Raw genomic sequence first — 11,476 nt, 5'->3', positions numbered from 1 at the left:
GTGGTCAGTAGATGCAAACTATTACATTTAGAGTGAATAGGAAGGTCCTACTACATAGCACAGGGAACTATATCCACTCTCCTGGGATAGACCATGATAGAAAATAATACAAAATAATATATATATATGTAATACACATAAACATACATTATGACTCAGTCACTTTGCAGTACAGCAGTATAGCAGACATTGGCAGAACATTCTAAATCAACTATACTTTAATAAAATAAATAAATATTAATTTTTAAAAAGGAAAAAGGAACAAAAATAGTAAAGGACCAGATCTGTGAATCTACCTAAAATTATGAAAAAAGAAAAATATTTGTTTTTACAAATATTTTATATAGAATTACCTAATGTAATGAGATACCTAAAACTTTTATAATTTCAGATGGACCCAGGGTCTACTAGGCAAAATCTTGCATTCAGTCCTATTCGATGCAGTAACTCTTCCCCTGGTGTCTTTGTGATTGTAAAATCCATGGGCTCTGAAGCCAGACTGCCTTGCTTTGCAATTTGGCTTTTGTACTCACTAGCTACATACAATCCTCTGCTCTTTACTGACCTCTTTGTGCCTCAGTTGAATTACCCGACGGGTTTGCAGTAAGACTTCAAGAAATTCACTCGTGCAGAGTTCTTTAAAAACTACTCATGGCGGCACTAGTCATTGCCGGGTAAGTCTCAGAGGTTGTGAACACACTTTCGGAAACAGTGTGATGATCCACAGCCTCCAGACTCTTCACACTCTTCCTCCATCATCCTTAACCTGTGCTTGGTTGGTTGGTTTGTGACCGTCTTTTACTTTGCATCCTCCTGTACACTGTACCTCTTTTTCAGTTTGCTGGAAGTGCTAAGACCAACCCAAATCTCTCTTTACTTCACATCTCTTTGTGTGATATGCTCTCTACCATGCCATAGCTCCTCACCCCAGCCCAGGGAGCTCATGGAGTTCCCCTTCTAGCTCCCAGGCACGGAAAGTGTTGCTATCTATGACCGAATTTCTAAAATCTGCAAACGGTTTTCTTCATACTTTCGTTTTCTTCCATGACAAGTTTAATTACTCTATCAAATTATTTTCCATGTATTGCTCTACGTTGCTCATTTACATGGCTTCAAATGATTAGCAGGTTTAAATAATAAGAATTCAACCTGACAAATCTGATAGTTTAATTGGCTTTATTGAATGAATCATAAATTGGGCACCTACCTAATAGAAAGGAGAACTGTACAAAATCAGAGGCTTTTATGGGCAAAAGGGGAAAAGAGTGGATTGCTTCAGGTTTAGGTAAACTCCCTGTGGGGGGTGGAAGGAGACTCTGCGTTACATTACCTCATTGGTGCTAAGCTGAAAATGCCACCTTCCTGGAGGGGGTCGTAACTGCAATTAGATTAGGAAGTAAGTCTTGGTTTGCTTTTGAGGGCTTAGCACGGTAACTCCATTCGGACCTGCCATTTCTTTTTTAAAATTAAGTCTGCAGAGCACAAAATTCCAGGTCTCCATCATCTTAATCTAATGCATTGCGTATCTTCCCCAACATGCTACCATTCATCTTAAGTTCAATTAATACTTACACACTCAGCAGTTTCTAACAGTGTTTCCTTTTATTACTTAAACAATTTATACCATATGCAAGTTATGCCATATCTATTTCTCAAAGTCCAACTTAAGTCTCATCTTTCACAAATGTGTCCTGGTTGCCCAATTGTACTCTCTTGCTCTGCATTGCCAAGTCATCTTTCATGCACTAATCAATAAACATGTGAGGATGAAAGGATCTTTCAAGGAATTCAAGTACTCCTATAGCCAGAGGAGAGAGAATATATTAGGGAATGACAGGAGATACACATGGAAGACTAAAAAAGGACCAAATCACAAAGGGATTTATGTATTATACTAAGGAGGTTGGACTTACCTAAGGTCTCTGGGAGAGTATTTGTTTTATATAAAGTCATGGACTCTAGAGTTGGGGCAACCTTGATTCTCATTCGCATAGCAAGTTATTTAACGTCTGCAAGGTAAAGTTTCCAAATCTGTAGTGAGTGGACTAACAGTACCAGCTTCATAGGGTGGTGGGCAGTAAATGAGCTAATGCCTGCAGCATGCTTGGCAGAGTGTCTGGCACCTAGTAAAACTCAGTTCATATTTGCCTACTGATATGTTATTATCAGTAGGGTATAATACTGACTACCCATGGGGCATGATTAAAACAGAAGAACAATAACTGCTCTTTCCCTGCTCGCGGATTATGAGAGAGTGCCATAGTATTTTGGGTCATTTTCAAATGTTAAAGAAGTTCACTTTTAGTGGTAATAAGGCATTCTTGTGTAAATAATTAAAATGTCCACGCCAGGCTACACTAAACTTACATTTAAAACTTGTAAATCTTTCAGAGTTCCTGTTGTGGCACAGTGGTTAAGGAATCTGACTAGGAACCATGAGGTTGCGGGTTCGATCCCTGGCTTCGCTCAGTGGGTTGAGGATCTGGCGTTGCCGTGAACTGTGGTATAGGTCACAGACCCAGCTCGGATCCTGTGATGCTGTGGCTCTAGCCAGCGGCTACATTTCTGATTGGACCCCTAGCCTGGGAATCTCCATATGCCAGGGAGCACCCCAAGAAATGGCCACCAAAAAATAAAAAATAAAAATAAATAAAAAAATAAAGCTTGTAAATCTTTAAAGCTTAAGCCTATTCCTGTCTGAGACCCTGGAGTGGAGGCTGGAGTGTTCTAAGAGCCTCTTCTTTCCATCGTGTGCATCTTCCTCAGTGTGCATCTAGCTTGAAAAGGATAGTGTCTTGACTTGCCAGGGTGAAACTCTGCAGAGAGGAAAGCAGAAGTTAGGCAGTGACGTTTATTTGACTCTGTAGCCAAAGACTGCTTTCTTTAGTTTCTCACATTCACGTGATTTTAGGCAATTATTAGGCAATTAAAAAATGTGAGGTAATCTAGTTAACGTCATCAGTTATCAGGGGAGGACAAATTGAAATCATGATATATATACCGCCAAACTGGCTAAAAGTAAAAAGATACAAAATATGAAGATATGAGCTAACAGGATAGATTTGTAAATATATATGCACCTACATGCATAGATTATATATGATCAGAAAAACCATGAATATGACAGAAATGAGAGAACAACTCAGTGATGGGTGGGGATGGGGACAGAACTTATATATCTTTGTGGTTTGACCTAGAGAGAAACCAAAAACATCAGAGGGGTGAAAGTATCTTTCAGAAGCATCTCCTGGGACAGCTCTTCTCTGGATACTACACAGCCTGATATTCATTGCCACATTGGGAGATCTGTGTCCTTGGGATCTTCCCAGATTCATTGTCCTGTGACCTCTCTTAGCTTCTCCTGCCTTGCTGAACTTCAGGGTGCTCCATCTCAACTAACAGTCCCTCCAACCAGTACGTGGGCCTTAGGCATCGAGTTGGCATTTCAAGGTAATAATAATTTGAACTCTATGACTTCTTTTTCCCACCACCGTGGGAGTCTCAGTGTACAAAAATCTGGAAGACTTCCTCTCTTTTAACTCGTTCACTTCCATTGATGCCCTGATTTTCTATCGACACCATGCCTATGACTCTTAACTTGTAAGAGTAAATTGGGATTATGGCTTAAAGTGAGAGGAGATCACATGGTGCATGGACGATGGTAAATTTTGCATCATAGTGGAATAGAATCCTTCCACAGCCTAAAGGGAACATATTCTTACAATTATCCATGTAAATGTGGAACCAGTTCACGACTGTGAATTGATCTTTCATGGCGTTTCTGTTGAAGTACTGTTGTGTGTGTGGGGGGGGGGAGGTAGGGAGAGGGTTAAACAGGAGGAATTCTTATTTGACGGAGAGGGTAAGGTAGCAACCTGCAGCCTGGATTGAAGAGTATTGAACCAAGTCTCTTGATCCAGACCTCCCCCCACCGCTGGGTAGTTAAACAGATGGGAATTGACCCCGAATAAGAGGATGGAAGAAATTATGCGTGTATGTGCATATTTGTGGTTTTGTGCATGGATAGCTGTGCATGTCACTGTGAGTGTGTCTATAAGCAAAATACGTCTGTATAATGTGAATGAGCTTGTTCCTTAGTAGTTCTTTTGTAGTCTCATTTTACTGTGATTTTCATTCGCCATTTTGAGTGATCACTCAGTGACTTCATGCTGCTGTTGCACGTCCAGACCACCCACCTGACTCGTCCTTTGACTTCATTTTCTTTCCCCTGGGTTCTGCTAAATATCTGTTTACATGATAAGTTATTGATCACTGAGAATCTATTTCAATTCCACAATTCATGTTCACAACAAGTAATATCACAATTTTAGGGTATGCAGTTATTACTAGGGAAGAATTTGGAAACCTGAGTGATTTCGATTGATGACAAGTAGAGGTGCCTATTTGTCTTGAACGTGAAATACAGTTACAGTCTTTGGGAATGTTTTGCATCAGTGAATTTATTTAAACCTTTGCACTTATAGCTGTTTGACTTTAACAAACCCATTAGAACTGTGGCCTCTTTAGTCTTCCAGAAGGTAAAAAAATTGATGTGGGCTTGAGGTACATTGAGGCCATTTCTTTCTCCACCAAAGAGCTTTCCTTTCCCAGAGCCTCATTCCCTCCATTCAGCTTCAACCACCTCTTCTTTCAACATGTGAGACAAGAAAGCTGACTCCCTTCCTCACCACCACTCACCAAAGAAGCAAGGAGTTTTGTTCCCCACACACAGCATGAATTTACATCACTAATCAGCCGGTGGTCTGAGTGAGTTAACCAATCCTTAAAGGAAATATGTTTTTGAAATTATGTGCCTATAATGACCAAACATTTAGATCTAAATGTTAATATTATTACTTTCAATAGCCTAATGTTTGCCATTTTACAGGAAAAATAACCTCTCCAGAAGTTATTGCAAAAAATAACCTCTCCAAAAATGATGCCTCTCCAGAAGTTGACGGTCATGCATATAATGCAAATCCTGGAAAAAATACTCACTTCAAAATCATAGTTGAAAAAGATAAATGTTATTGACAAATATTATGTACATATATTACACATCAGTATCCCTGAGTTTTCCCCATTTAGTGTGAATGATTTGACATGAACTCTCAATTAATCAAATGCATTTTATTCTTCTGATATTCTCTCTATTCCTTTATTTTTTCCTGTGATATATTTTATCTCACTTTCCTATGAGTTATCTCCAAAGGAAACTCCTTCTTCTACCATGAGCCTTCACGTGTCTCTCTGTACAGTGTCTGGCCCTTCATGTCCTTTGCCGCAGCTTCTGAAGGAGACTGCCGAGATTTATTCTCCCGGGCACGGTAAATTCTCCCAGAGTTAGTGCTTCAAAGAGTAATTTTAAGAGGTTGATATTGTGGCCAGAGGCCAAAGCTACACCCTTCCTCTAAATTCCTACAATGTTTTCCTCCTTATTCTGAGCAGGGTGATGGGCACGAACAGTAGCACTGTTGAAGACAACATCATCCTGGTGGGCTTCTCGGATCAGCCCAGCCTGGAAAAGATACTCTTCGGGGTTGTTTTGGCATCATACCTCCTGACTCTGGTGGGAAACACAGTCATCATTCTGATCGCTTCCATTGACCCTAATCTCAAAACACCCATGTACTTTTTCCTCACCCACCTCTCCCTAGTTGATATCTGCCTTACCACCAGTATTGTCCCCAGCTGCTGTGGAACTCAGGGACCAGCCAAGACCATAACCGCCCTGGGCTGTGCTGTCCAGCTCTATGTCTCCCTGGCTTTGGGCTCCACTGAGTGTGTTCTCCTGGCTGTCATGGCTTTTGACCGCCATGCTGCCATTTGCAAACCTCTCTACTATGCAGCTGTGATGAACCCACGGCTGTGCCAGGCCCTGGCAGGGGTTGCATGGCTGAGTGGAGTAGGAAACGCTCTCATCCAGAGCACTGTCACCCTCTGGCTGCCTCGCTGTGGACACCGGCGGCTCCATCATTTCTTCTGTGAGGTGCCTTCCATGATTAAGCTTGCGTGTGTGGACATCCACACCAATGAGGTCCAGCTATTCATTGCATCCCTGGTCTTGCTCCTCTTGCCCTTAGCACTGATACTGACGTCCTATGGACACATCGTCAAGGCAGTTACTAGGATCAAGTCAGTCCAGGCCTGGCACAAAGCCCTGGGGACATGTGGATCCCACGTGATGGTAGTGTCCCTCTTCTATGGAACCATCACCACAGTGTACATCCAGCCCAACAGCTCTTATGCCCATACTTCTGGGAAATTCATCTCCCTCATCTACACGGTGCTGACTCCAACCCTCAACCCTCTCATCTACACACTGAGGAATAAAGATGTGAAAGGAGCTATGAGAAGACTGTTTCGCAGGGACTTGGGCTCATAAAAAACAAAGCAGAGCCCACAAGGATCAGCTTGTGTGTGTGTGTGTGTGTGTCTAAAAGAGACGAGTCATTTTGCACAATCCTTCGCTAAAGAAATGTACTGTTCTACAAGGAGCACATGCGATCTTCATGGTTTGCCTGGTTGTCTTTTATTGGCCTCAGAACTATCCGTCCTCTTCATCCTCCTTCCCAGGCTTCTTTGGGGCCCTTCATAAGGCAACGTCTCCTCACACCCTGTAAATGTCCATTATTCATATCATTTCTGGTTCTTGCCCTCCCTGCCTGTGTTTTTCTTCCGCCTTCCTTCCTTTTTCCATGGTCCACTCTGTTTTTCTCCTTTGTCCTTTCCCTTGTTATCCTTTTCTTTCTCTCCTTTTTGTTGCTTCCTTCTTTCCCTCCCTGTTATTCTTTTATGATGTGCTTATCATTTCCCTGGCTGCTTCTACATTCTATTCCTTCCCATCAATAGTCTAACCATTCCTGGAAACAACTCTCTAAAACCAATTTCCCGTTGATCACAAGAAAGAGCTTTCTTGCCTTGTGGAGTACAGCGGAGAGATTAGACTAGAGAATTTGTTTTTTTTTTTTTTATTTTTGGGTGTATTTTTGTTTTTTGTTTTGTTTGTTTGTTTGTTTTTGACTCTTTAGGGCCACTCCTGTGGCATATGGATGTTCCTGGGCTAGGGGTCAAATTGGAGCTGCAGCTGCTGGCCATAACAACACCAGATCCAAGCCACATCTGAAACCAACACTGCAGCCCACAGAAATGCTGGATCCTTAACCCACTGAGCGGGCCAGGGATCGAACCTATGTCCTCATGGATCCTAGTCAGGTTTGTTACTGCTGCATCACAACGGGAACTCTGAGAATTTGGATTTTAACTCCAAAAGTTCCTTTTTGAGCTTGTGCAGGTTTTACTGAAGTTTTTGTATCCATGTTTATTTATAAGTAAAAAAGGAATGAGCTTTACCATTATGTTGATTAAAAGATCAAAAAGTAAGTGTGGTGTAAACTTACTAGTTTTTGTTTGGTGATTGGTTTGCAATGCAAGTGCCTGACCTAAGCTTTGATTGTGGAGGCATCTGCTTCAAAGGGGACAATCTCAAAAAGAACCATTGCCACCCACAGGACAAGATAAAGAGCCAGGCTGTCCCCAACTCCCATCCCTCAGAGTCCTTTGTTTCAGAGATCTTGGTTGATTTTAGGTAACCGACAATTTGGACCACTTGTTTTTCTCTTCCTGCTCTTATGTTTTCACCACTAAAGATGGAACCCAGAAACCCCAAGCTCCCACCTTTGGTGCCAATAAAAGCAGAACCCAGACCTGCTCTCTCTCTACCTGAGACCTCACGGTGCAGCCCCAGATTTTCAATTTTAATAAGAACCCCAAGGGCCAATCCACCCTCAACACTGATTATCCATAGGCTGAGACCAGCACAAAACAATAAGTAAGCAGCTGCCAAAAGTGATCAATATATGTCAATTAACATTTTTTTCTTCCTTTTTTTTGGCTGCACCCTTGGCATGCAGAAGTTTCCACAGCCACAACGCCAGATTTTAAGGGCTAGGCCACCCAGGAACTCCATTTAACATCTTTTCAATCTTCTAACTTTCTTATCATAGTATTCTCCCTATTTTGATCTAATATATGCTTATCACTTTCAACAGTATTGAATTTATCTAGTCGATAATTAGTTACCATTTTATATCTGAATGGAAAATTTGTTACCATTTTATATCTGAATCAAAAAATAATCCTTGGAAATATGGTAAAAATAAGTTCCCCTTTTGCCCTCATAATATGGAAAAAAAAAAACACGATTTATTTCTTCACTCATTTCACTCACTTTTTTGGTAAAAAAGTATGACACTTTTGCTTTTAATGGTGACAACAGGGTTGAAATTGGTATTTCCAAAGGATAGGTATTGTAGTGTGGTCATAAAGAATACTTGAACTCAAAGAGATCAGAGCCTCTGTTCTGTCTCTAGCATTTATTTCCCAGCTGCATAACTCCAGTTAAATCACTTACATTTCCAACCCTCATTTCTCCATTTCTAAAACGGGGACCACCTCAGAGCTTTGTTGTAAGTATTTTAGGAGATGGTGAGAAGGCATATAGGAAGGAGTCCGTATGTGTCAGTTATCATTAACAAACTCTGTTGACCTGGTGATAATCGTGGTGCCAGACTGAGTGGCCTTGATGACAAATACATGCTTTTCAGGCATAACCTATGTGGGTTGTCACAAGTCATTGTTAATATTCTACTAAGTTCACTGGTGATAATCAAATGAGTTCCGCTTTGAAATCTAACCCAATAAGTGGGTCAGTTAATTTCATCAAACGTGCTTTTTTTTTTTTTTTTTCATTGACAAGCCAACAGCAATTAGTCTAGTGTGATCTCATAATTGTGACTCAATTATGGCATCTAATTCTGGCCTTGATTTCTGTCATTTCCAATTTCCAACAGTCTGGGGAAAAAAGTTTCCTCATGTAAACCCTGACCAAAGATATCCTTATCCAGACATTACAGTGCACCTCATGTTTGGTCATACAGTTCACTTCCCAACCTGCCAGCTGGATTCACCAACCATAACAGTATCAGATGAGGTCCCGAATGGCAAGGTCCTCCTGTAAAGCTATACCAGCATGACCTATCACTTGACTGGATGCTTATCCACAATTTTTTCATTTCTTAACTACTGGCTGTCTCTATCTCCCTATTATTCCCACAGTTACTCTTCTTAATTTTCAGAAAATTACTTAATTTCTCACATCAAAATTAAAGCAATAAGAAACTTATATTAAAGAAATGAACCTGTTGGAGTTCCCACTGTGGTACAACAGGTTAAGGATCTGGCATTGCCACAGCTGTGGCATAGATTGCAGCTTCACCTTGGATTTCATCCCTGGCCCAGGACTTCCATATGCTGCATGTGGCCAAAAAAAGAAAGAAACAAAGAAAGAAAGAACAATCCTGTGATCTCTGTCCTTAAGAACTTTGCTTAAGATGAAAATCTGTGCACAAAGAACTGAAAAGTCATAAATTAACATATCAACAATTATTCATTACATACAAAATCATAATATCTATGCACCACTATATGTTATCCCTGTGAAGAATTAGAGCATCTAGAATAACTGACAAACAGTATGTAATATTCCTATAAAATATATTTCATGATTTATGAATCAATTAAAATCAATTAAGGTCATAACAGATGCACAATAAAATAAGACAGCACATATAGTGAATGCCTATGTGTCTGAGAAATTCAAATAAAGCATAAATTAGTGATACTGGGTAGTACTTTGAAGAAGAGCTAAAACTACAAACATATGCGGGGTCAAGAAATTTGCTTTCCAGGAAGAATTCCTGAATGTGCTAAGGCTCAGAGGCAACATATTGAAGGATGGAAATCACTGGTTTCCAATGATTACTTTGGAATAGAAATAATATGCACCTTAAGTTTCAACACTGAATAAATCATTACTGACTAAAAGTGAAGTGAATTTTTTCAAACTTAACACACTTATTTTCTGTTATTTATCCCCATAACCAGCTACCTAAATAGATTTTAAAATAGAGCTCTGGTAAATAATAGTTAATGAAATATTTATCCCATTCCTTTCTGAAAACCATAAAATATATTAATACAAAATTGTATGTATCTCATAAGGACAAATGGAACTGGAAGGAACTGGATGACCAAGCCAGAAATCAATAAACTTTTGGAAGATAGGGAGCAATGGAAGTGTAGTCAAAGGATACTGGAAAAAGAAAAAAAAATTTCCTCATTCTGCTCCTAGAACACTGGTCAGCTTTAGAACCTTGTAACTCTCTAGGCAGGAAAATAGAAGTGGTTCCTGTGGGGAATGTAGAAGGCTTTTACAAAGCGACCAAAAGTGTCCTGACATTTGAGTTATTCCAGTGAAAGCCTTGATCATCCCATCAGCAAGCGTCCCCCAAGCACACAGCATTTCCAACTAATTTTTGGGTGAAGGCATTGCCTCACCTCTGAGTCAGTCCTCTAACAGAGGGAGACAAACATAAACAGAGAGAAAAAAGAGAGAGAAAGAAAAGACACATAAAATGCAGGATAAAGAACAGTAAAAATCTTTGTAACTGGTATAATTAATGAAGGCTCATCAAACCAACCAACCAACCAACCAACCAACCCCCAGGACTTAAAAGTAGAATGATAAGGAAAGAAGCAATAAAAAAAACTTAGAACAGTCTCCCAAAGCAACAAAAATAAAAGCAAAAATAAACCAGTGGGACCTAATCAAACTGACAAGCTTTTGCACAGCAAAGGAAACCATAAAAAACAAAAGACTTACCAAATGGGAGAAAATAGTTTCAAATGATGCAACTGACCAGGTTAAATCCTGAAACATACAGGGAGTTCCCATCGTGGCTTAGTGGTTAACGAATCCCACTAGGAACCCTGAGGTTTCAGGTTTGGTCCCTGGCCTTGCTCAGTGGGTTAAGGATGCCGTGTTGCCGTGAGCTGTGGTGTAGGTCACAGATGTGGCTCGGATCCCGTGTTGCTGTGGCGCTGGTGTAGACTAGAGGCTTCAGCTCTGATTAGACCTCTAGCCTGAGAACCTCCATATGCTGCGGGAGCAGCTCTAGAAAAGGTAAAAAGACAAAAATAAATAAATAAATAAAATATACAATCAACTTATACAACTCAACAGTAAAAAACCAACAACCCAATTGAAAAATGGGCAAAAGACCTAAATAGACATTTCTCCAAAGAAGATATACAGATGGCCAACAAGCACATGAAAAAAATGCTCAACATGCCTGAATATTAGAGAAATGCAAATCGAAATTACTATGAGATACCACCACACACCAGTCAGAATGGCCATCATTAATAAGTACACAAATAACAAATGCTGGCGAGGGTGTGGATAAAAGGGACCCTCCTGCACTGTTGGTGGGAATGTAAGCTGGTATAACCACTATGGAGAACAGTATGGAGGTATCTTAGAAAACTATGCATAGAACTACCATATGACCCAGCAGTCACACTCTTGGGCATATACCCAGACAAAACTTTCCTTGAAAAAGACATGTGCACCCAC

The 11,476-nt window shown here is 40.3% G+C and overlaps 1 protein-coding gene across 1 annotated transcript; it reads left to right on the top strand.

Annotated features, from left to right (window-relative positions):
• The first annotated feature begins 651 nt into the window (after positions 1 to 651).
• LOC110259033 (olfactory receptor 2G3-like) lies at positions 652 to 6,385 on the top strand. Its single transcript, XM_021082326.1, has 4 exons — positions 652 to 674; positions 3,356 to 3,450; positions 5,288 to 5,327; positions 5,449 to 6,385. The coding sequence occupies exons 1-4, from the start codon at positions 652 to 654 to the stop codon at positions 6,383 to 6,385; spliced, it is 1,095 nt and encodes a 364-aa protein (XP_020937985.1).
• Positions 6,386 to 11,476: the final 5,091 nt, after the last annotated feature.

Source organism: Sus scrofa, unplaced genomic scaffold (assembly GCF_000003025.6).
Source record: "Sus scrofa isolate TJ Tabasco breed Duroc unplaced genomic scaffold, Sscrofa11.1 Contig666, whole genome shotgun sequence".
NCBI lineage: Eukaryota > Metazoa > Chordata > Mammalia > Artiodactyla > Suidae > Sus > Sus scrofa.
Note: the sequence above shows the minus strand (reverse complement) of the source record. Positions and strands in the feature narration are given on the sequence as shown.